The 24,914-nt window shown below is 48.5% G+C and overlaps 1 protein-coding gene across 1 annotated transcript; it reads left to right on the top strand.

Moving 5' to 3' along the window:
• Positions 1-312: 312 nt before the first annotated feature.
• Positions 313-15,354, top strand: mri1 (methylthioribose-1-phosphate isomerase 1). The gene is made up of 6 exons (XM_063036072.1): positions 313-501; positions 2,308-2,543; positions 3,567-3,736; positions 5,938-6,114; positions 8,520-8,744; positions 15,058-15,354. Exons 1-6 carry the CDS (start codon positions 370-372, stop codon positions 15,189-15,191), a joined length of 1,074 nt encoding a protein of 357 aa, XP_062892142.1. The 5' UTR covers positions 313-369; the 3' UTR covers positions 15,192-15,354.
• The last annotated feature ends 9,560 nt before the right edge of the window (positions 15,355-24,914 follow it).

The following is a 24,914-nucleotide window of genomic DNA, read 5'->3' as shown; positions in this document are numbered from 1 at the left end:
GTCGGTGATGCGTGCCCCAAGAAACTTGGTGCTCCTGATTCCTTCCGCAATTGCTGAGCAGTCGGGAGTGGTGGACCTGCCCCTTCCTCTCAACCATCCACATAATCCAGAGATCGCTACTATTAACGTTGTGCATTTTAATTTCTGACCCAACTCCCTCTACTCAGTCTGCAGATCCTTATCGTTTGTTCTGCTTCTGTTGTTTGCACCGACATGGACCGAAGTCCACATCAACAACTTGCTGAAACCACTCTGGGAATCCCACGACCCCGGCACCTACAGAAACACGTCACACGACGAGTGATCCGGCTCCTCCTCCCGTCCGCAGTTTCTTCGTCTCCGGCTGCGGCGCGGGTCAGGTCGGCGGCCATGAGCCTGCAGGCACTGCGCTACCGGCGGGGCAGCCTGAGCGTCCTGGACCAGCTGCTGCTACCGCAGCGCAGCGAGTACCGGCCGATCGGCGGTGTCCGCGCCGGCTGGGAGGCCATCCGGGAGATGAGAGTACGGACTCGGGGAGGGCAGGGCAGGGCAGGGGAGGAGGAGAGGGGGAGAGGGTGCGTGTGTGAGGGAGGAGGCACTGTGTGAGTGGAGGGAGAGGCAGAGGAAGAGGGGAGGGAGGAAGTGGGGAGAGAGAGGGAAGAGTGAAAGGGAGAAGAAAGGGGACATGGCGGGAAGGGGAAACTAGAAAACTGGGGTCTCGGAGGTGGAGGAGAGGGCATTAAGAAGAGGGGAAAGCAGCCCTCACAACACGCTGGAGGAACTCAGCAGGTCGGGCAGCATCCATGGAAACGATCAGTCAACGTTTCGGGCCGGAACCCTTCGTCAGGACTGAAGAGGGAAGGGGCAGAGGCCCTATAAAGAAGGTGGGAAGGAGAAGGCTGGTAGGTTCCAGGTGAAAAGCCAGTAAGGGGAAAGATAAAGGGGTGGGGGAGGGGAAGCAGGGAGGGGATAGGCAGGAAAGGTGAAGAAGGAATAGGGGAAAACACAATGGGTAGTAGAAGGAAGCAGAACCATGAGGGAGGTGATAGGCAGCTGGGGGAGGGGGCAGAGTGACATAGGGATAGGGGAAGGGAGGGGGAGGGAATTACTGAAAGTTGTTGAATTCTATGTTCATACCAAGGGGCTGGAGACTACCTAGACGGTATATGAGGTGTTGCTCCTCCAACCTGAGTTTAGCCTCATCATGGCAGTAGAGGAGGCCATGTATGGACATATCTGAATGGGAGTGGGAAGCAGAGTTGAAGTGGGTGGCTACTGGGAGATCCTGTCTGTTGTGGTGGACGGAGCGGAGGTGCTCGACGAAGCGGTCCCCCAATCTGCGTCGGGTTTCACCGATGTAGAGGAGGCTGCACCGGGAGCACCGGATGCAATAGATGACCCCAGCAGACTCACAAGTGAATACACCTCATATACCGTCTAGGTAGTCTCCAGCCCCTTGGTATGAACATGGAATTCTCCAGCTTTCAGTAATTCCCTTCCCCTATCCCTATTTCACTCTGCCCCCTCCCCCAGCTACCTATCACCTCCCTCATGGTTCTGCCTCCTTCTACTACCCATTGTGTTTTCCCCTATTCCTTCTTCACCTTTCCTGCCTATCATCTCCCTGCCTCCCTTCCCCCCCTTTATCTTTCCCATTACTGGTTTTTCACCTGGAACCTACCAGCCTTCTCCTTCCCACCTTCTTTATAGGGCCTCTGCCCCTTCCCTCTACAGTCCTGACAAAGGGTTCCGGCCTGAAACATTGACTGATCGTTTCCACTGATGCTGCCCGACCTGCTGAGTTCCTCCAGCGTGTTGTGAGTGTTGCTTTGACCCCAGCATCTGCAGAGTATTTTGTGTTTAAGAAGAGGGGAAAGATGGAGAGGAGAATTGGAAGGGGAGAAGTAGGGTGGAAAGGAGGGAAAACTTGGAAGGTTAGAGTAGGAAAGGTAAGGGATAATGTTCTACGAGCTACAGACTGGCTTTCAAAGACTCTTTACAACTCGTTCTCAGTATTTTTTGCAGAGTTTGTCTTCTTTTGAACATTGATTATCAGTCTTTATCTATTTATGTACAGTTCTTCATAAAATTCCGTTGTATTTTTTCTTCCCATAAATTCCTGCAAGAACATATTCTACTTTGAAGTTTGAAAATCTCCCACTCAGTGCTTGCAGTTTTTTGGTGTTGGGGTTTCACATCTTCAGGACACCACTGTGTGATTCATTAGAGAGGGGCCATCTTGTAACCACCGATGACCTTGCTCTCCTAGGCAACTCCCTGTTCACTCCCTCTGTGTTGTACTCTGTGTAACCTTTGAACTCTTTGCAGGTACGGGGTGCCCCAGCCATTGCCATCGTTGGGTGTTTGAGTCTGGCCGTAGAGCTTCATGGGAGAAAGGACCTCGACAAGGAATCCATCGCAACCTTTGCTCTGGAGTCGCTGGACTATCTTGTAACTGCCAGGCCCACGGCTGTCAATATGGCAAGGGCGGCCCAGCACCTAGCTGAATTTATATCACAAGAGGTCAAGCGGACAGACTCCACTCTGGAGAACTTCAAAGAAAAGTGAGCTCCAGCCAGTGGCTAACTCCTCCCTTGTGTGTACTGTAGGCATAACTTCATCGAAGGATTATGGAGATGTCAAGGTTAAATAACTGGATTAGCTACTAAAAGCACTGGAATAGTAACTGTTTTTCTTTTCACAGACACTGCACAGTAGCGTAGACAACACAGTGCTTTACAGTGCAGGCGATCCGGGTTTGTTTCCTGCCACTGCTTGTAAGGAGTTTGTACATTCTCCCCATGACCGCATGGGTTTCCTCCGGGTGCTCCAGTTTCCTCCCACAGTCCATTGTCCTACCTGTTGTTAGGTTAATTGGTCATTGTAAATTATCCCGTGAGTAGGCTAGGATTAAATCGAGTGATTGCTGGGCAGCGTAGCTTGAAGGGCTGGAAGGGCCTTTTCCATACTGTATCTCAATAAATAAATAAAATACATGCCAAATGTTGAAATTCAATTATTATTTCCAGCTGTATCCTTGCTCCAAATTCCTGATCTCAGAAATAATCTCTCTAAGACCAATCTAACTGTTCCCTCCAACCTAACCCTTCATTTTTCTATCAACCATGTGCCTATCTAAGAATTTCTTAAGTGTCCCCATTGTATCTGCCTCTACTACTCCTGGAAGCGCATTCAACTCTCTGTCAAAGAATTAACTTCTCACATCCTCCCAATACTTCCCTCCAATCACCTTAAAATTATGCCCCTCGTATTAGCCATTTCCACCCTGGAGAAAAGTCTCTGGTTGTCCACTTGATCTATCCCTTTTATCATCTTGTACACCTCTATCAAGTTGCATGATTTGTCCTTTTTAGCACATTTGTTGTTTGTCAGTCTTTGTTTAGGTTTTCCATAAATTCTGCTGTATTTCTCTGTTTTCCTGTAAATGTTTGCAAGAAAATGAATCTCGATGTATAATGACCTATATGTATTTTGATAATGAATTTACTTTGAATTTTATGGGCAAAGAGCCTTTTCCTGTGCTGTACTGTTCTATGTTCTGAAGCATCTTTTTTCCAATCAAACAGTCTGATTTGCAGAATCGAGTCCATGATGGAGAAGGACATTCGTGATAACCACAGTATTGGATCCCACGGTGCTGAACACATCTTGTCCAAGGTGGAAACGGACAAGGTGACGATCCTCACGCACTGTAACACCGGCTCCCTGGCAACCGCAGGATATGGCACTGCACTGGGTAGGATCCCATGAAATCACAGCACCGATTGGCTCCTCTGATTAACTTCAACTTCACCCTTTACTTTCTCCTTTAATAGATTCAAAGATTCTGCAGATGGTGGAAATCCAGAGAAACAAGTACAAAATGCTAGAAGAACTCAGCAGGTCAGGCAACATCTATGGGGGGGGCGGGGAGTGAATAAACAATTGATGTTTCTGGAATATTAGCTTTATTAATATTATTAGGGCGAATGTCAGCTTTATTTCAAAGATAAAGATTAGCCTTATTTCTCACATGTACATCAAAACACAGAGTGAAATGGGATGTTTGCATCAACGACCAACAGAATCCAAGGATGTGCTGGGTGAAGCCCACATGTCTGGTGCCAACATAGTATGCCCACAACTTACTAATCCTTTCTTCCTTTCTTTTCAAATCTTTTTATTGTTATATTATACAGGAAAAATAACATGAGTACATTGAAGTAACAACACTTACAATGCCTCAAAAAAGACATTATCTTAAAGATTGAAAAAAAATTTTGTGATAACAAAAAAAACCTACTAAGCAGAAAAGTGAAAGAAAAAGAAAGAACCCGTTAGGTGTACAACCCCGGAGTCAGGCGTCACACAAAAGGCTTCTAAAAATAAACATCAAACAGCCAGCAAGAAAAGAAAATATACTAAAAAATTTACAATTAGATAGTGGAAAAATTATATCAATGAACTCAAATGATAATAACGAGCAAATGAGCCCCATCTTTTCTCAAAATCAAATAAAGGTTCCAAGGTTTGACTTCTAATTTTCTCCAAACTAAGACATAATATCACTTGAGAGAAGCATTGTGACAAAGTGGGAGCTGATGTATCCTTCCACTTCAACAAAATGGCCCTCCTAGCTATCAATGTAACAAATCCAATAACACGTTGGTCAGACACAGAAATACCATGAATATTTTGAGGAATTATTCCAAAAAGCACAGTTAATTTATTAGGTTGTAAATTAATTTTAAGTGCTTTAGAAATTGTTGAAAAAACCGACTTCTAGAACTGTTCCAATATAGAACAAGATCGAAACATATGTGTCAGTGTAGCTATCTCAGTTTTACATCTATCACAATGACTATCAACATTAGAAAAGATTTTAGAAAGCCTCTTTGTCAAATGATAACAATGTACAATTTTAAATTGAATCAATGAATGGCTAGCACAAATTGAAGAAGAGTTAACCAACTTCAATATCCGCATCCAATCCTCCGTCATAAAAGTCAAATTAAGTTCGTTTTCCCAATCCTGTTTAATCTTAGATAAAGGATGCTTATCCCATTGTAATAATAAATTATAAATTCTTCCAGCAGAACCCTTAATCAAAGGATTCATACTCATAATAGTATCTAACAGGTCAGCCTCCAATATGTAAGGAAAATTACTTAAATATTTTTACTAATCCTAATTCAAGCATTTTTGAAATGTGGGAAGAAACTGGAACACCCAGAGGAAACCTATGTGGTTATAGGGAAAACTGTGGAATTGAACCAGGATTCCTGGCAGTGTAATAGCATTGTCATAAAACCATAAGACATAAAGGCATAATTGGGCCGTTGAGTCTGCTCTGCCACTCCATCATGGCTGATTCATTATCCCTCTCAACCCCATTCTTCTGCCTTCTCCCCATAACCATTGACACCCTTACTTACCAAGAAACTTTCAGCCTCCTCTGTAAATATACCCAATGACTTGGCCTCCACGTCTGCAGATTCACCACCACCAGCTAAAGAAGTTCCTCCTCATCTCTGTGCTAAAGGATATCCTTGCATTCTGAGGCGGTGTCCCTGGTCCTAGACTCCTCCGCTACTGGAAACATCCACTACACATCTACTCTATTTGGACCTTTCAATAATCGATAGGTTTCAACGAGAGAGCTCCTCTCCCCTCTCATTCTTCTAAGTTCCAGTGAGTACAGGCCCGGAGCCAACAAACATTCCTCATATATTAACCCTTTCATTCCCAAGATCTGTCTGCACTACCGTGTTGCCTCAAACATCTCGGCTCGGAACATTATCTGTCCTTTTCCCTCCACAGATGGTGCCCAGCCTGCTGAGTTCCTCCAGCATCTCCAAATTCCAGCGTCTGCAGTCTGTCTCTTGTGTCTCCATCTTGGATGTTTTACTGTATTAAGGGTGTAATGTAAATGCAGCTTGTCATCCTCTCTCTTGACAGGTGTGATCAGATCTCTCTGGGCTTTGGGTCACCTGAAACACGTTTATTGCACAGAGACCCGGCCCTACAATCAGGGGGCGAGACTGACTGCATATGAGCTAACCTACGAAAAGATCCCTGCCACACTCATTGTCGACAGCATGGTTTCCATGGCGATGAAGGAAAAGCACATTTCAGGTAGTTTTCTGATTTGGAATATTTGGTCCAAACCTCGATCCTGATGTGGAGACTGTGGTAGTGGGTGGACCAGTCACTGGCAGTAGAGTTGTGGTCACCCCAGTACAGGAAGGAAGTGGAGACCTTGGAGAGGGTACAGAGTGAGTTCAGCAGGATGGTGCCTGGATTAGAGAGTATATGCTTGTTTTCTCTGGAACATCAGAGGCGGAAGTTTATAAAATTATGAGTGGCATAGATAGACCGTCTGAGTCTTTTGCCCAGCATTAAAATATCTAGTACTAGAGGGCATGCATTTCAGGTGAGCGGGGTAAGTTCAAAGGAGATTTTATACACCCCTCATTTTCCTACACTCCTATGAAATAAGGTCCCAATCTGCTCACCCTCTCACTATAACTTGATCCCTTGAGCCCTGGCAACATCCTTGTAAATCTTTTCTGAACTCTTTCCAATTTAATAGCATTCTTCCGATAATAGGGTGAGCAAAACTGAACTCAATGTTCCAAGTGCAGTCTCACCAATTTCTCATATAACTGCAATGTAACATTCCAACTCCTCTGGAACCTCTTTCAATTCAACTTCCCAGTCTATTTCCATGGCCGGCTTACTGCCACAATGAGACCACACTCAGGTTGGAGGAGCAACACCTCATATTCCATCTGGTAGCTTCCAATCTGATGACATGACCATTGATTTCTGCCCCCCCACCCTTTCCTCTTTCACCCCTTCTCATCTGCCCATTACCTCCCTCTGGCTCTCATCTTCCCCTTTCTTCCTCCGTCCAGTTGCAGAACCTGGGCCTCTGTACCTCCCTCTGCAATTGGATCCTTGACTTCCTAACCAGAAGACCACAATCTGTGCGGATTGGTGATAATATATCCTCCTCGCTGATGATCAACACTGGCGCACCTCGGGTATGTGCTTAGCCCACTGCTCTACTCTCTATGGACCCATGACTGTGTGGGTAAGCGTAGCTCAAATACCATCTATAAATTTGCTGATGATACAACCATTGTTAGTAGAATCTCAGGTGGTGACGAGAGGGCGTACAGGAGTGAGATATGCCAACTAGTGGAGTGGTGCCACAGCAACAACCTGGCACTCAACGTCAGTAAGACGAAAGAGTTGATTGTGGACTTCAGGAAGGGTAAGACGAAGGAACACATACCAATCCTCATAGAGGGATCAGAAGAGGAGAGAGTGCGCAGTTTCAAGTTCCTGGGTGTCAAGATCTCTGAGGATCTAACCTAGTCCCAACATATTGATGTAGTCATAAAGAAGGCAAGACAGCGGCTATACTTCAGTAGGAGTTTGAAGAGATTTGGCACGTCAACAAATACACTCAAAAACTTCTATAGTTGTTTTATATAGAGAGCATTCTGACAGGCTGCATCACTGTCTGGTATGGAGGGGCTACTGCACAGGACTGAAAGAAGCTGCAGGGGGTTGTAAATCTAGTCAGCTCCATCTTGAGTACTAGCCTACAAAGTACCCAGGACATCTTGAGGGAGCGGTGTCTCAGAAAGGCAGTGTCCATTAAGGACCTCTAGCACCCAGGGCATGCCTTTTTCTCACTGTTACCATCAGGTAGGAGGCACAGAAGCCTGAAGGCACACACTCAGCGATTCAGGAACAGCTTCTTCCCCTCTGCCATCTGATTCATAAATGGACATTGAATCTTTGGACATTATCTCACTATTTTTTAATATACAGTGTTTCTGTTTTTACATGTTTTTTTATATCTATTCAATATACGTAATTGATTTACTTGTTTATTTTTTCTCTCTGCTAGATTATGTATTGCATTGAACTGCTGCTGCTAAATTAACAAATTTCACGTCACATGCCGGTGATAATAAACCTGATTCTGATTCCTGTCAGTTTCCTTCCTCGGCCCTTTACCTCTTCTACCTAACCCCTGCACCTTGTCTACCTATCTTCCCCCTTATCTGGTCTCACCTGTCAGCTACCAGCTTGTACTCCTCCCAAATTTTATTCTGGCTTCTGCCCCTTTCCTTTCCAGCATTGATGAAGGGTCTCGTCTTCCTCTCCATAAATGCTGCCTGACCTGTTGAGTTCCTCCAGCATTTTGTGTGTGTTTCCCAGCTCTTATACCCAGTGCCCTGAGCTGTAACAGGCAACGTGCCGAACGCCTCCTTCACCATCCGAGAACTGTGAATAGAACCTGGAATGGCACAGGCCCTTCGGCCCACAATGTGGTGCTGACCTTTTGTTTTTGATTGATTAGCACTGGTGCTACACAAGCAGAACTGATTTTGATCTCCAGTGCGTGGTGTTGGTCATATCAGACCAGGTTGTGGGGGTGGGGTGGTGGTGGTGGTGGGAATGAGAGCAAGCAGACCTAACATCTTCACATATACCGCCCCCCCCCCCCCCCCCGGCTCTAGCGGTCGTAGTGGGAGCGGACCGGATCGTGGCCAATGGCGACACGGCCAATAAAATTGGCACCTACCAGCTGGCTATCGCAGCCCACCACCACCACATCCCTTTCTACGTGGCAGCTCCCAGTTCATCATGCGACCTCAGCCTGGAGAGGGGTGATCAGATCACAGTGGAGGAACGGCCAGCGGAGGAGCTCACGGATGTTAACGGAGTCCGCATTGCGGCACCAGGTGAGGGGCCACTGTTCAATGTGAGGGTAGTTCTGGCGGGTGATTCTTATTGGTCCCTTTCTCTTCTTGAGCTGCTGCCCCTCGCTCCCTCCTGTTTAATTTTACAGCTGTCCAAGTTTTACTCTGCTTCAGTAAAGCAGCCAGAATAATCAAAGATCCCAGCCACCCCAGACATTCTCTCCCCCCCCCAACCCCATTGGGCAGAAGATATATAAACCAAAAGGCACATAATATAAGGCTCAAGGACAGCTTCTATCCTGCTGTTTTAGGAATATTGAACAACCCCCTGGTGTTATAGCATGGACTCTTGACCTTACAATTTATCTCGTTATGACCTTGTGCCTTTTCTCATGCCTGCAGTGCACTTTCCCTGAAACTTTTAACACCTTATTCTGGGTTCTGTTATTGTTTCCTGTGCCTGCATCAAGTGTCCTGACCTGCTCCCAGCGCATCGCTGTTAATGCAAATGATGTGTCATTCTATATTTTCATATGTGACTGATAAATCTAATCTGGAAAACTTTTTCTACCACTGATGTAATGAATGTAGTGGGGAGTCTAGGATCAGAGGGCACAGTCTCAGAATGCAAGGACTGCCCTTTAGGACAGAGATGAGGAGGAATTTCTTTAGCCAGAGGGTGGTGAATTTGTGGAATTCATTGCCACAGACGGCTGTGGAGGCCAAGTCATTGAGTATACTTAAAGTGGAGTTTGATCGGTTCTCAATTAGTAAGGTGTCAAAGGTCACAGGGAGAAGGCAGGAGAATGGGGAGGAGAGGGATGATAAATCAGCCTCGATGGAATGGTGGAGCAGACCTGTCATAATTCTGCTCCTATGTCTGATGCTCTTGTGAATTGATCTGTATGAACAGTGTACAAGACAAGCTTTTCACAGTCCCTCCCTATCTGTGACAATAGTAAACCAATTCCAGTCCAGAGGGAGTGCCACACCATTAGTGGTTGCTCTCTCGTATTGGAAAGGAGCTCAGGAACAGGTTGTTAATAACTGGTTTATTGTTGCCATCTGTGTAAAGATGTGGTGAAAAGCATGTGATCCAGATAGATTATTCCATACATGGGTGTATATATTCTTTATTTATTCATTACGGGATGTGGGCGTCACCAGCTAAACCAGCATTTATTGCCCATCCCTAGTTGCCATTGAGAAGGTGGTGATGAGCTGCCTTCTTGAACTGCTGCAGTACAAAAGGAAAGTTATGAGAGGTGTACACGAGGTGGACAGTACTAATCTTTTCTGGAGAGATGAAAACTTGATTTATGCCAAGAGGGGAAAGATTTAATAGAGACCAAAGGGTCAACGTTTTTGTACAGGAGGTGGTGAGTTTATGGAATGAGCTGCTAGAGGAAATGTAAAGTCAGGTGCAATAGCATCTCTTGAGAAACAATTGGATAGATATTTGGCAGGATGGAATTTGGAGGGGTATGAGCTGAACACAAGAAATTGGGACAGCGTGGGCGCTGTGGTGGGTATGGTCTGGTTTTGCCAAAGGGCCTGTATCTGTTGTAGAGCTCTATGACTATCAGAGCATGCAGAATATAGTGTTACTGTTTCAGAGAGTGCATTGCAGGTAGACAGATTGCAAGGGCCACAATGAGGTAGATTGAGGAACTGATTGAGACAAGAACAATGTTTAAAACACACTTGGAAAGGTACACGAACAGGATCATGGGCCAAACACAGGCAAGTGAGACTGGTTTAGTTCGGCATCTAGGTTGGCATGGGCCAGATGGGCTGAAGATGCTGGTTTTTTTTTTGTGTTGTATGACTCTTCCATTACGACCACTTGGGAACTTAAAGAGATTAGCTTTATTTGTAACGTTAGTGTGTAATCAAATCAACGAGGGTTGTACTGGGGGGCAGCCCACAAGTGTTACCACACTTACGGCGCCAATGTAGCATGCCCACAACTTCCTGACCCTAACCATACATCTTTGGAATGTGTGAGAAAGTAGTGGAGAATGTACAAGCTCCTTACAGTCAGTAGTAGGAATTGATCCCTAATCTTACTGGCTGTTGTAAAGCTTTACGCTAGTGGCTACGCCACTGCGCTGCCCCGGAAATGGGAAGATCAACTGGGGGAAGGTAGAGGATGTACCAGTAGTAGGAGTAGCGCGATCACTCGATTTGAGTATGATGTTCTCCTCAGGGACTGGCTATTGGTGAGTCCTCAGTGGCTGTAGTGGGTTGATCCACGATCCACAGATTACAACAAGAAGTAGAAAAGGCGTGTCAAAAGGGCAATGTTATGGTAGTCATGGAGATTTTAACATGTAGGTCGCTTGGGAAAATCATGTGGGTAATGGATCTCAAGAGAGTGAGTTTGTTGAATGCCTAAGAGATGGATTTTTGGAGCAGTTTGTCGTTGAACCTACTAGGGGATCAGCTATACTGGATTGGGAGTTATGTAATGAACTGGAGGCTATTAGGGAGCTTAAGGTAAAAGAACCCTTGGGAACCAGTGATCACAATTTGATTGAGTTCAACTGGAAATCTGATAGGGAGAAAGTAAAGTCTGATGTAGCAGTATTTCAGTGGAGTAAGGGAAATTACAGTGGTATGAGAGAGGAGTTGGCCAAAGTAAATTGGAAGGAGCTGCTGGCAGGGATGTCAGCAGAGCGTCAATGGCATGCGTTTCTGGGAAAAATGAGGAAGGTACAGGACATACGTATTCCAAAAATGAAGAAATACTCAAATGGTAAAATAGTACAACCATGGCTGACAAAGGAAGTCAAAGCTTTTGTAAAAGCAAAAGAAAGGGCATACAACAAAGCAAAACTTAGTGGGAAGATAGAGGATTGGGAAGTTTTTAAAAACTCAGAGAGAGCTATTAAAAATTCATTAGAAGGGAAAAGATGAAATATGAAAGTAAGCTAGCAAATCATATCAAAGTGGATAGTAAAAGTTTTTTTCAAGTATGTTAAAAATAAAAGAGAAATTAGAGTGGATATAGGACCACTAGAAAATGAGGCAGGAGAAATAATAACGGGGGACAAAGAGATGGCTGATGAACTAAATGAGTATTTTGCATCAGTCTTCACTGTGGAAGACAGTAACAGTATGCCTGATGTTGTAGTGTGTGAAGGAAGAGAACTGGGTGCAGTTACTGTTACAAGACAGAAGGTGCTCAAAAAGCTGAAAGACCTAAAGGTACATAAATCACCCGGACTAGATGAACTGCACCCTAGGGTTCTGAAAGAGGCAGTGTTAGAGATTGTGGCGGCATTAGAAATGATCTTTCAAAAATCATTGGACTCTGGCATGGTGCCAAAGGACTGGAAAATTGCAAATGTTACTCCACTCTTTAAGAAAAGAGGAAGGCAGCAGAAAGGAAATTATAGACCAGTTAGCCTGACCTCAGTGATTGGGAAGATGTTAGAGTAAATTGTTAAGGATGACGTGATGGAGTACTTGGTGACACAGGACAAGATAGGACAAAGTCAGCATGGTTTCCTTCAGGGAAAATCCTGCCTGACGAACCTGTTGAAATTCTTTGAGGAGATTACAAGTAGGATAGATAAAGGGGATGCAGTGACTGTTGTATATTTGGACTTTTAGAAGGCCTTTGACAAGATCCAACACATGAGGCTGTTTACCAAGTTAACAGCCCATGGTACAGGTTTCCCCCGCCATCCGAAGGTAGAGCGTTCCTATGAAATGGTTCGTAAGCCGAAATGTCGTAAAGCGAAGAAGCAATTACCATTTACTTATATGGGAAAATTTTGTGAGCGTTCGCAGACCCAAAAATAACCTACCAAATCATGCCAAATAACACATAAAATCTAAAATAACAGTAACATATAGTAAAAGCAGGAATGATATGATAAATACACAGCCTATATAAAGTAGAAATACTTCTCTACAACGACTGCGTGCACAGATCTCCGTAGAGAAAATCTCACGCAAGCGCTCTTGGCAGAAAATCTCACGCAAGCGCTGTTGGCAAAAACACGGCGCAAGCGCTCTCCAGTAACCTTTAAACTGTGAAGCTGCCAAATCTACCAAATAACATGTAAAAATACACAGCCTATATAAAGTAGAAATAATGTATGTACAGTGTAGTATCACTTACCGGAATTGGGAAAACAGCGCCAAGCACACTGATGATGGTACGTTAGACTGAGTCGGCTCAGGCTGGGTGGTGCAGTGGCCCCCACCCTCCAGGCCGCTAACCCGATACATTGCCGCAAAGAACGCAGCGGTAGCCGGGAGGCACCCAGAACATCTTTAAGAAAAAAGCCGAAATAAACAGGCTAATTAATTAGGTGCTGCCCGGCACGTAAATGTCGGCGCAGATCAGAGGCGATTGCTGATTGCATCGTCATCTGCTGTGACTGATGTGGAAGGCTTGCTTGACTGCTGAGCCTCGCGCATCTTTCTATCATACAGTTGTTTGTAAGCACTCAAACCATCCTGCAAATATCCCCTAAACCTACGTACCCTTTCAAAATTAAAGTCGGACTTTATCATTGCAGCGAAAATCTCACACGGTTGCTTCACTTTCTGCATTCGGTTTCGATTGTTATCCTTTCCTCTTCCAATTGCATCAGCTCTTCATCTATCAGTTCTTGGTCATGGGATGCCAAAACCCCTTCAACAACATCTTCGTCAACTTCCATAAGCCAAACTCACTTTGTCCTTGCTTCGTTCACCACGATCGAAACGCTTAACTATGTCTAGTTTTACGCTAAATGAACACCCTTTCAGGCTTTTCCGACACCTTAGAACTCATCTTGCTAACGGCTGCTCAATGCAACGTGTTTAAGCAATGCCGTTCCGAATCTGGGGGAGAGCGGCTGCTCGGGGCACGCGCTGCCTTTCTTCGTAACAGTGAAAACACCTTCTGAAAGCAAAAACAGGGTACTAATATAGGTCTTTCGTAACAGTGAGGTTTCGTAAAGCGAACGTTCGAAAAGCGGAGGACACCTGTATTCCAGGAACGTTACTAACATGGTTAGAGTATTGGCTGATTGGTAGGAGGCAGTGAGTGGGAATAAAAGGATCCTTTTCTGGTTGGCTGCCAGTGACTAGTGGTGTTCATCAGCCTGGTATTGGGACCTGTTCTTTTTATGCTGTATATAAATGATTTCGATGATGGAATAGATGGTTTTGTTGCCAGGTTTGCAGATGATACGAAGATTAGTGGAGGGCAGATAGTGTTGAGGAAAGAGGTAGGATGTAGAAAGACTTAGATAGATTAGGCGGATGGGCAAGAAAGTTGCAAATGAAATACAAAGTACAATGTTGGAAAATGCATGGTCGTGCACTTTGGTAGTAGAAATAAATGTGCAAACTATTTTCTAAACCGGGAGAAAATCCAAAAATCTGAGATACAAAGGGACGTGGGAGTTCTTGGGCAGAACACCCTAAAGGTTAACTTGAGGAAGGCAAATGCCATGTTAGCATTCATTTCAAGAGGTCTAGAATACAAGAGCAAGGATGTGATGCTGAGGCTTTATAAGGCACTGGTGAGGCATCACCTTGAATATTGTGAACAGTTTTGGGCCCCTCATCTTAGAAAAGATGTCCCAGCATTGGAGAGGGTCCAGAGGAGGTTCACAAGGATGATTTCAGGAATGAAAGGGTTATCAGGCGCGGAACGTTTGATGGCTCTGGGTCTGTACTCGCTGGAATTCAGAAGGATGAGGGGTGATTTCAATGAAACATTTCAAATGTTGAAAGACCTAGACAGAGTAGATGTGGAAAGGAAGTTTCCCATGGTGGGAGAGTGTAGGACAAGAGGGCACAGCCTCGGGATAGAGGGGCACCCTTTCAAAACAGATGCAGAGAAATTTCTTTAGCCGAATGGTGGTGTATTTGTGGAATTTGTTGCCATATGCAGCTGTGGAGGCCCGGTCATTGGATGTATTTAAGGCAGAGATGGATAGGTTCTTGATTGGACATGGTATCACATCACAGGGAGAAGAAAAAAGGATCAGCCATGATTGAATGGTGGAGCAGACTCACTGGGCCAGATGGCCTAATTCTGTTCCTAAGTCTTAAGGTCTTATATCGTCATGGGATTTATTCTGGGATATTAGGATAGATTGTTTCAATGGAAAATGCCTGTGCCTGACTTTGTTTAATGTGGGAGACTGATGCATGGGCAACCACCACATAATCCTTGATAGATTGGGGTCAGGGTCCAGTGGATGGAATGCAAGTCGACTGGGGCCCCTTCACTACTGCAGCCTTCCTTCACCTTCACTGCCACTGTGATGTGGCATCATCTTCTGCCAGAGGATGTATAAACTTCTATCTGAAAAGGAGGTTTGGTGTTGTTCTCTCTCTGCAGGGATCAGGGTCTGGAATCCAGCGTTTGACATCACTCCCCATAGTCTGATCACAGGGATCATTACAGAGTTTGGGGTTCACACCCCTCAGGATCTGCGGAAGGCACTGGCTGAGAGGACGCCTCAGGTCTCCTGAACATCCGAATGACTCTTTCCTGTGCTATCCATTGGCTTAGGAGTCCGTTCACGCTGTTCAGGTTTCCTGAATGTGAGTATGGCAGCGGCTCCTCTTTCTGCTGGTTTTCTAATGGGAATGTATGTCAGAAGAAATAAAATCTTGATGAGGTCTGTTGAGCTTGTCTTTCATTCAGTACAATCACAGCCATTTATCTGTCTTCTTTGGTTAGTACGGAAACAGGCCGTTCGGCCCAACTCATCCATGCCAACTGTGTCCAGTGATTTAATCCCATCTGCTTGCATTTGGCCCATACCCTCCAAACATCTCCTATCCATGTACCGTCTAGATGGCTTTTCAAAGTTACTGATGTGCCCACCTCAACTACTATTTCTGGTAGTTCATTCCAAATACACACCACCATTTGTATGAAGAAGCTGCCCCTGATGTCCCTTTTAAATCTGATCTTAACCATGCCCTTTGTTTTTAGCATCCCCTCGCTGGTAAAAAAAACTTTCACATTGTCAATGACCCTCATATTATAATATACCTCTATCAGGTCACCTTCCAATCTTTTGTGTTACAAGGAATAAAGTTCTAGTCTACACGACCGCTCCTTGTAACTCAGGCCCCCAGGTCCAGATAACATCCTGGTCAATCTTTTCTATATAACAATTACAGCACAGAAACAGGCCATCTCGGCCCTTCTAGTCCGTGCCAAACTCTTACTCTCACCGACCTGCACTCAGCTCATAACCCTCCATTCCTTTCCTGTCCATATATCTATCCAATTTAACTTTAAATGACAACATTGAACCTGCCTCAACCACTTCAGCCAGCACACCCAGTACGTTTTACCAAGTACACTTTATAGATATTACTAATTCTATGACATTAATATAAATTCGATACAGAAAAGGAAGTAATGAAAAAAAGGTGCCAAGACTTATCAAAGTGCAAGTTCTTCGCGCGCAACCGTTGGAGCTCAATCGATTCCTGATGACCACCCGGATCCTGTCGACTCACGGCTCATGACCACCCGGAGTGATCGACCAGAGCCTTTCCGCATGTCCACCGTCCTCCCCGTCTCTCCTCCGACTCCCCATCTCTCCACCGTCCTCCCCATCTCTCCTCCGACTCCCGGTCTCTCCGCCATCCTCCCGGTCTCTCTGCCATCCTCCCGGTCTCTCCTCCGACTCCCCGTCTCTCCATCGTCTCTCCTACAACTCCCCGTCTCTCCATCGTCTCTCCTCCGACTCCCCGTCTCTCCACCGTCCTCCCCGTCTCTCCTCCGTCTTCCCCGTCTCTCCTCCGTCCTCCCGTCTCTCCTCCGACTCCCGGTCTCTCCGCCATCCTCCCGGTCTCTCCTCCGACTCCCCGTCTCTCCTCCGTCTTCCCCGTCTCTCCTCCGTCCTCCCCGCCAAAAACCCCGTCCGCCGTCCTCCCCATCTCTCCTCCGACTCCCCGTCTCTCCGCCATCCTCCCGGTCTCTCCTCCGACTCCCCGTCTCTCCATCGTCTCTCCTCCGACCCCCGTCTCTCCACCGTCCTCCCCGTCTCTCCTCCGTCCTCCCCGTCTCTCCTCCGACTCCCTGTCAAAAACCCCGTCCTCCGTCCTCCCCGTCTCTCCTCCGACTCCCCGTCTCTCTGCCGTCCTCCCCGTCTCTCCGCCATCCTCCCGGTCTCTCCTCCGACTCCCCGTCTCTCCATCGTCTCTCCTCCGACTCCCCGTCTCTCCATCGTCTCTCCTCCGACTCCCCGTCTCTACACCGTCCTCCCCGTCTCTCCTCCATCTTCCCCGTCTCACCTCCGTCCTCCCCGTCTCTCCTCCGACTCCCCGTCTCTCCTCTGACTCCCCGTCTCTCCTCCGACTCCCCGTCAAAAACCCCGTCCTCCGTCCCCCCCGCCTCTCCTCCGACTCCCCGTCTCTCCACCGACCTCCTGTCTCTCCTCTGACTCCCCGCCAAAAACCCCGTCTCTTCTATCTATGCTGTTCAATATTCGGTAATTTTCAACTCCAGCAAGTACAGGCCCAGAGCTATTAAATGATTCTCATACATTAACCCTTCCATTCTCCTCATAAAACTCCTCTGGACTCTCCCCAATCCTTTCTTACATATGGGGCTCAAAACTGCTCACAATACTCTAACAACAGGAATTCTGCAGATGCCGGAAATTCAAGCAACACACATCAAAGTTGCCGGTGAACGCAGCAGGCCAGGCAGCATCTCTAGGAAGAGGTGCAGTCGACGTTTCAGGCCGAGACCCTTCGTCAGGACTAACTGAAGGAAGAGTGAGTAAGGGATTTGAAAGCTGGAGGGGGAGGGATGGAGCCAAGAGCTGGACAGGTGATTGGCAAAAGGGGATACGAGAGGATCATGGGACAGGAGGTCCGGGAAGAAAGACAAGGTGGGGGGGGGGGACCCAGAGGATGGGCAAGGGGTATATTCAGAGGGACAGAGGGAGAAAAAGGAGAGTGAGAGAATGAATGTGTTTATAAAAATAAGTAACAGATGGGGTACGAGGGGGAGGTGGGGCCTTAGCGGAAGTTAGAGAAGTCGATGTTCATGCCATCAGGTTGGAGGCTACCCAGACGGAATATAAGGTGTTGTTCCTCCAACCTGAGTGTGGCTTCATCGTTACAGTAGAAGAGGCCACGAATAGACATGTCAGAATGGGAATGGGATGTGGAATTAAAATGTGTGGCCACTGGGAGATCCTGCTTTCTCTGGCGGACAGAGCGTAGATGTTCAGCAAAGCGGTCTCCCAGTCTGTGTCGGGTCTCGCCAATATATAAAAGGCCACATCGGGAGCACCGGTCGCAGTATATCACCCCAGTCGACTCACAGGTGGAGTGTTGCCTCACCTGGAAGGACTGTTTGGGGCCCTGAATGGTGGTAAGGGAGGAAGTGTAAGGGCATGTGTAGCACTTGTTCCGCTTACACGGATAAGGGCCAGGAGGGAGATCAGTGGGGAGGGATTGGGGGGACGAAAGGACAAGTGAGTTGCGTAGGGAGCGATCCCTGCGGAATGCAGGGGGGGGGAGGGAAAGATGTGCTTAGTGGTGGGATCCCGTTGGAGGTGGCGGAAGTTACGGAGAATAATATGTTGGACCCGCAGGCTGGTGGGGTGGTAGGTGAGGACCAGGGGAACCCTATTCCTCGTGGGGTGGCGGGAGGATGGAGTGAGAGCAGATGTGTGTGAAATCGGGGAGATGCGTTTGAGAGCAGAGTTGATGGTGGAGGAAGGGAAGCCCCTTTCTTCAAAAAAAGGAAGACATCTCCCTCGTCCTGGAATTAAAAGCCTCATCCTGAGAGCAGATGCCGCAGAGACGGAGGAATTGCGAGAAGGGGATGGCATTTTTGCAAGAGACAGGGTGAGAAGAGGTATAGTCCAGATAGCTGTGAGAGTCAGTAAGCTTATAGTAGACATCAGTAGATAAGCTGTCTCCAGAGACAGAGACAGAAAGATCTAGAAAGGGGAGGGAGGTGTCGGAAATGGACCAGGTAAACTTGAGGGCAGGGTGAAAATTGGAGGCAAAGTTAGTGATGTCAACAAGCTCAGCGTGCGTGCAGGAAGCAGCGCCAATGCAGTTGTCAATGTAGCGAAGGAAAAGTGGGGGACAGATACCAGAATAGGTTTGGAACATAGATTGTTCCACAAAGCCAACAAAAAGGCAGGCATAGCTAGGACCCATACGGGTGCCCATGGTTACACCTTTAGTTTGGAGGAAGTGGGAGGAGCCAAAGGAGAAATTATTGAGAGTAAGGACTAATTCCGCTAGACAGAGCAGAGTAGTGGTAGAGGGGAACTGGTTAGGTCTGGAATCCAAAAAGAAGTGGAGAGCTTTGCGACCTTCCTGATGGGGGATGGAAGTATATAGGGACTGGACATCCATGGTGAAAATAAAGCGGTGGGGGCCAAGGAACTTAAAATCATCGAAAAGTTCAAGAGCGTGAGAAGTGCCATGAACATGGGTAGGAAGGGATTGAACAAGGGGTGATAAAACAGTGTCGAGGTATGCAGAAACGAGTTCAGTGGGGCAGGAGCAAGCTGAGACAATAGGTCGGCCAGGACAGGCAGGTTTGTGGATCTTGGGTAGGAGGTAGAAACGGGAAGTGCGGGGTGTGGGAACTATAAGGTTGGTAGCAGTGGATGGGAGATCCCCTGAGCGGATAAAGTCGTTGATAGTGTGGGAGACAATGGCCTGGTGCTCCTTAGTGGGGTCACGATCGAGGGGTAAATAAGAGGAGGTATCCGCGAGTTGTCGCTGTGCCTCGGCAAGGTAGAGGTCAGTACGCCAGACTACAACAGCACCCCCCTTATCAGCGGGTTTAATAATAAGGTTAGGATTAGTGCGGAGGGAGTGGAGAGCAGAGCGTTCCGAAGGAGTGAGGTTGGAATGGGGACAAGGTGCGGTGAAGTCGAGACAGTTGATGTCCCGTCGGCAGTTGGCAATAAAGAGATCCAGAGCAGGCAGAAGACCAGAGCGGGGTGTCCATGAAGAAGAGGAGGGTTGAAGACGGGAGAAGGGGTCATCGGTGGGGGTGGAAGAGTCCTTGCCGAAGAAGTAGGCTCGGAGACGGAGACGGCGGAAGAAAAGTTCCGCATCGTGGCGAACACGGAACTCGCTGAGGTGTGGGCGAAGGGGGACAAAGGTGAGGCCCTTACTGAGAACAGAGCGCTCTGCCTCCGACAGTTGAAGGTTGGAGGGGATGGTAAAGACCCGGCACGGATGAGAGCTGGGATCAGAGGGAGGAGGCGGGAGGCTGGGGGTGTCAATGGAGAGGGGAGGGTTGGGGTGAGAGGAAGATGGAGCCTCTGAGGGCCCAGGAGCTGACGGTGGGATCTGAGGAAGACGGGATTGCAGAGTATTGGTGGGGGAAGGGGAGACGGGAGTCACAACAGCAGCACATAAAGACCCGGCCTGGTGTTCAAGGCTGGAGTCACAGTTGGTGGTTGTGCAATCGCTGTGAGGGTGTCCATGGTCGTTGCTGGAGTCCGGGTTTTGAATACGCCCTGAGGTGTTGGAGCCGGCGAGATCAATGGCAGGGACCGCAATTTGAAGTTCATGCCTGCTAGTTTCAGGGCCCGCAGGCTCTGGAGTCCGTAGATGTAGGATCTTGCGATCTTTGCCTAACATGACAAAGTCAAAAAAACGGCGATTGCAGGCGTGAATCCGACGGAGGATGAAATAACGGGTAGGACCATTACAGACGGCGAAGAAAGTGTCCCGAAGGTGTGGAAGGGTCTGGGATAGGGACACCAAGTACCTCCTCATGGCGGAGAGAGTCGCCTTCAGAGCTTGACGGGAGAAGCGGCGAGAGGCAGAGTCAATAAAATGTGAGTACCTGGGATCCTCAGAAGGTCCAAATTGAGAGGCTTGGAAACGAATCCTAAAGCCAACTGGAGTAAGTTGGCGACGGAGGCACGTTCCAAGAAAGGATATATGGCTGTGATAGCGAGTCTGAGTCAAAGTGTGGTCGAAAAGTTGAAGAGCCGAAGGAATTACAATGGGCAACCTCGCTTCCCGTCCAAACATCAGATAGTAGGGCGAGTACCCCGTAGCGTCATTGCGAGTACAATTGTAACAGTGAACCAAATGGGCGATGTGCTGACTCCACTTACTCTTCTGTCCGATCTCCAAAGTGCCGAGCGTGTCCAGCAGGGTCCAGTTAAACCTCTCGGGCTGAGGGTCACCCTGCGGGTGATAGGGGGAGGTTCTGGATTTCTCAACCCCAAGCATACCCAGCAATTCATGGATAAGCCTGCTCTCGAAGTCCCGTCCCTGAACACTATGGATCCGCCGGGGGAGGCCATAATGAACAAAGTACTTCTCCCATAACACCTTCGCCACTGTAGTCGCTTTCTGGTCCCTAGTAGGAAAAGCCTGAGCATATCTAGTGTAGTAATCCGTGATGACCAAGACATTGGCGATGTTGCTGGTGTTTGGCTCAATAGACAGGAAATCCATACACACCAGGTCCATGGGTCCCGCACTCTGCAAGTGGGACAAAGGGGCCGCCTGCGCAGACAGGGTCTTCCTCCTGACGCAACGGCTACAGGTCTTACAGTATTCTTCCACCTCCCCCCTCACCCGCGGCCAGTAAAACCCGTCCTTGAGTAATCCATAGGTGTTTTCCACCCCCAAGTGCCCGGAATCATCATGTAGAGCCTGGAGCACAGTCTTCCGATACTTCTCAGGCATGACCAGCTGCCAGCGCCGGGGGTGGTCCGGAGGCGACGTGACTCGGTACAGGACGTGGTTCTTCAGCTTCAACCGAGGCCACTCCTTCAGTAGTAGGGGAACGGAGGCATGTTTCGCCTTCTCCACCTGCCCCATATCTCCCTGTCTAACTGCGTACCAGATAGTGCCAATGCTCCGGTCATCACGCTGAGCCGCCCCCACTTCCTGGGGACTCAACTCCGGCAGCTGCCTGTTCCTCAGAGCAGTCACATTACAGTAAACAGTGGGTAGCACGTCATTGTCAATCCCCAATTGATCCACTGCCCGATCCGGTCCCATCTGTGCTCCTATCCCCGTCGCTCCCAACTTGACACATGGCCTTTACTCCCTGGGCGGGGACACTCTTCCACTCCTCAGCCGTGCCCGACTCGTCGTGGGCCCGACGAGATAGAGCATCGGCATCGATGTTCCGACTCCCCGGGCGGTACTTCAGGCTGAACTCATAGGCAGGCAAGGCCGCTAACCACCGGTGCCCAGTAGCGTCCAGCTTTGCCGAGGCCAAGATATAAGTGTTGTCAGTTCTCACCTCAAACTGGGCCCCGTATAGATAGTCACTCAACTTGTCCACCACCGCCCATTTCAACGCCAAGAACTCCAGCTTGTGAGTGGGATAGTTTCTCTCAGATGGCGACAAGCTCCGGCTGACAAATGCCACCGGCCTCAATCCATTGCCCTGTTCCTGGTACAGGACAGCCCCCGGACCCTCGTGACTGGCATCAGTGTGTAGAACATACGCTCTTCCGGGGATCAGCAAAAGCCAACACCGGGGCCTGTGTCAGCGCCCTTTTCAGAGATTGGAACGCCTCCTCACATTGAGATCCCACCTCAATCCAAAAGGCTCCGCCGGGTTCAAGTATCCTCTGTTACGTACCCCGTAACTGGGTTGCCAAACCAGCAGAAATGGATCACTCAGTTGGAGTCTGGATTACTAGAACTAAGAAAGTTTTATTAAAGAAACAAGCAACACAGCACTCTAATCAAAAGGATAATGAATGCAACAGTTCAGCAATGATAAACATACATGTACACAGAATTAAGATAACAGGATCAATCAAGCTCTATCGTTGTCTAGGGGTACATGACCAGTTTCAAAGTGACGCAAAGTGCAGTTCAATTTAGTTCAGTTCAGTTCGCAGTGATCGCTGCCGTGGCGATGGACAGTAGGGGGAAGGAGAGAGAGAGCAAAAGAATGAATATTCAACACAGCTTCCACACACAGACCTTCGCAGTCAGCTTTCGGGTGAGTCCTTTGTGATGTCATCTGAGGTCACAGACCGTGACCCCTCCGTTTCCAGATACGATCGTTTCTCTGCGGTGAACCCAGCACCCAGGAAGGGGTAGACACACACCAGGTTCCCGCCGATCGTGCCTTTCCACCCTGAGCGTCTATGGCTTGATCCCGCGACCAGCCGGCCAAAAGCTTCCCACCGACTTGTGAGAGGCGCACCGCTTCCAGGGTCTCGTTACCTCGGGTGTCGTGTGTGTCTTGCCTTAGCGAACCTGTCCCTTTTTATCACCCTGCTGGGGTATCGCCTGTCCATCACTTCAAACAGTTCAGGGTTCAAAGGGTGAGCCGATCTTGACAGCTCTCTCCTTCTGTTACTCTCTCTCCCGTCCCTTCATTACACATCTCCAAGTGCTGCTCCGTTGTTTTCCTTATCTCTCTCTCTCCTGAAGACGGGTGGCAGACCAACTGCTGATCCCACTGGTGCCAGCACAGGACAGCTACATCTTAATCTATGTGTATTCTTGTCACACCTCCTACCTCTGGCCCTCGGTCTCCCTTCTTCTTCCTCCCCACAGGTGGATAACCACACAACAGCTGGTTCAATTGGTGACTCATTTTCGCATATCCTTTCACGAATCGCCGGTAATACCCACAAAACCTCCAAAACGAGCGTAAGGCGCTCACCTTCTGGGGTCTCGGCCGGGTGGTTACTGCGGCTATCTTACCCGGATCAGTGGCCACTCCATTTTGCGAGATTATGTGCCCGACATAACTGACCGACGTCATACAGAACTGACATTTATCCAGGGAAAGTTTTAACCCTTCCTCCTTCAGCCGACTCAGCACCTTCAGCAGCCGCTCCTCATGTTCCTCCAAAGTAGATCCAAATACTATCAGGTCGTCCAGGTACACCAATACCTCCAGCAGGTTCATGTCCCCCACTGTCCTCTCCATGAGCCGCTGGAAGGTGGCTGGGGCCCCCGAGATGCCTTGGGGCATCCGTTCGAACTGGAAAAATCCCAGGGGGCAGATAAAGGCCGTCTTCTCTTTATCGGTTTCACTCATCGGAATCTGGTAATACCCACTCCGCAAATCCAATACACTAAACCACTGCGCCCCACTTAAACAGGCCAATGCGTCTTCCACCCTCGGGACCGTATACAGGTCGCGAACCGTGCGCCGGTTCAGGGTCCTGTAGTCCACGCACATGCGTACCTTCCCATTTTTCTTCCTAGCCACCACTATGGGGGACGCATAGGGGCTCCGGGACTCCGCGATAATCCCTGCATCCTTCAACTGCCGCACATCTTCCACATCTGCTGGGGCCAACCGCCGCGACCTTTCTCTAATTGGGGTGTCATTTGTCACCCGGATAGTGTGCCGAGTGCTCTTGGAACATCCCACATCAAACTTGCCCTGAGAAAAGACATCCCCTAGCTTCAGCATCTTCTCCACCAGCCTGCTCTTATACTCCGGCGGTACAGGGGACTCTTCAAAATTAAAGGCCTCCTCGGTCGGCCCCCCGTTCTCCAATAGCTTTCCTCCAGTGGGCCTCACGGGGGCGCTTGACATCACCGTCACCGGGAACAAGTGCGCAAGGGGCATCCCGCGGTTAAAGGTGATCTCCCTCTCCGTTATGTTCCTTACCATCACCCCCATCCGCCGTGCCTGTACAGCTGAGGGCCTCTGCAATTCAGGTCTCACCAACACCCCAGTCGGGAACCGGGACTCCCCTTCCAGGTCGTCTGGGGCGTCTACTAGCAGGGCCTCGCCCGCCGGTACTCCGGGGAATCTGGGGGTCCCCATCACTAGTGCCACCTCCCCCGGCCGTATCACCTTAGGCCTCGCCTGAGTGCACCACACCGTCCCTCGTCTGCACTCAGGATCCAGCCCCTGGGGGTCACCCACTCCTTCGTACACCGCTCGAAACACTGGGTGTACCGAGAGGGTCTCCAGAAAGTTCTCCCCCGCCTTCTTACAGGCTCCCAAGAGCCGTCGCTCCAGAGGGGAGTTAGTCCCCACTAGCAGGGCAGCGCCACCGGTTTCCACCGGGTCCGGACAGACCAACACCAGCGTCTCAAGGGCTTCCGACACTCCCACATCGCCCTCCGAGAATTCCGATCTCACTGACAAGTACCCATCGTACGGGTAATCACCATCACTTATACCCCAAATCTCCAGTGCATTAAACGGGGTTACTGGCAAATGCTTCAGATATTTGTTGTAGAAGGACCGGTACAGTAAGGTAACCTGCGAGCCGGTGTCAAGGA

Source organism: Mobula hypostoma, chromosome 29, assembly GCF_963921235.1.
Source record: "Mobula hypostoma chromosome 29, sMobHyp1.1, whole genome shotgun sequence".
NCBI classification, from domain to species: domain Eukaryota; kingdom Metazoa; phylum Chordata; class Chondrichthyes; order Myliobatiformes; family Myliobatidae; genus Mobula; species Mobula hypostoma.
Note: the sequence above shows the minus strand (reverse complement) of the source record. Positions and strands in the feature narration are given on the sequence as shown.

What these genes read in the sequence shown, in the direction of transcription:
- mri1 (XM_063036072.1), top strand. Translation starts at nt 370, where the DNA reads ATGAGCCTGCAGGCACTGCGCTACCGGCGGGGCAGCCTGAGCGTCCTG. An exon ending in AGGATATGGCACTGCACTGG is followed by an intron (nt 3,737 to 5,937) that starts GTAGGATCCCAT and finishes CTCTCTTGACAG; the next exon opens with GTGTGATCAGATCTCTCTGG. An exon ending in AGTCCGCATTGCGGCACCAG is followed by an intron (nt 8,745 to 15,057) that starts GTGAGGGGCCAC and finishes CTCTCTCTGCAG; the next exon opens with GGATCAGGGTCTGGAATCCA.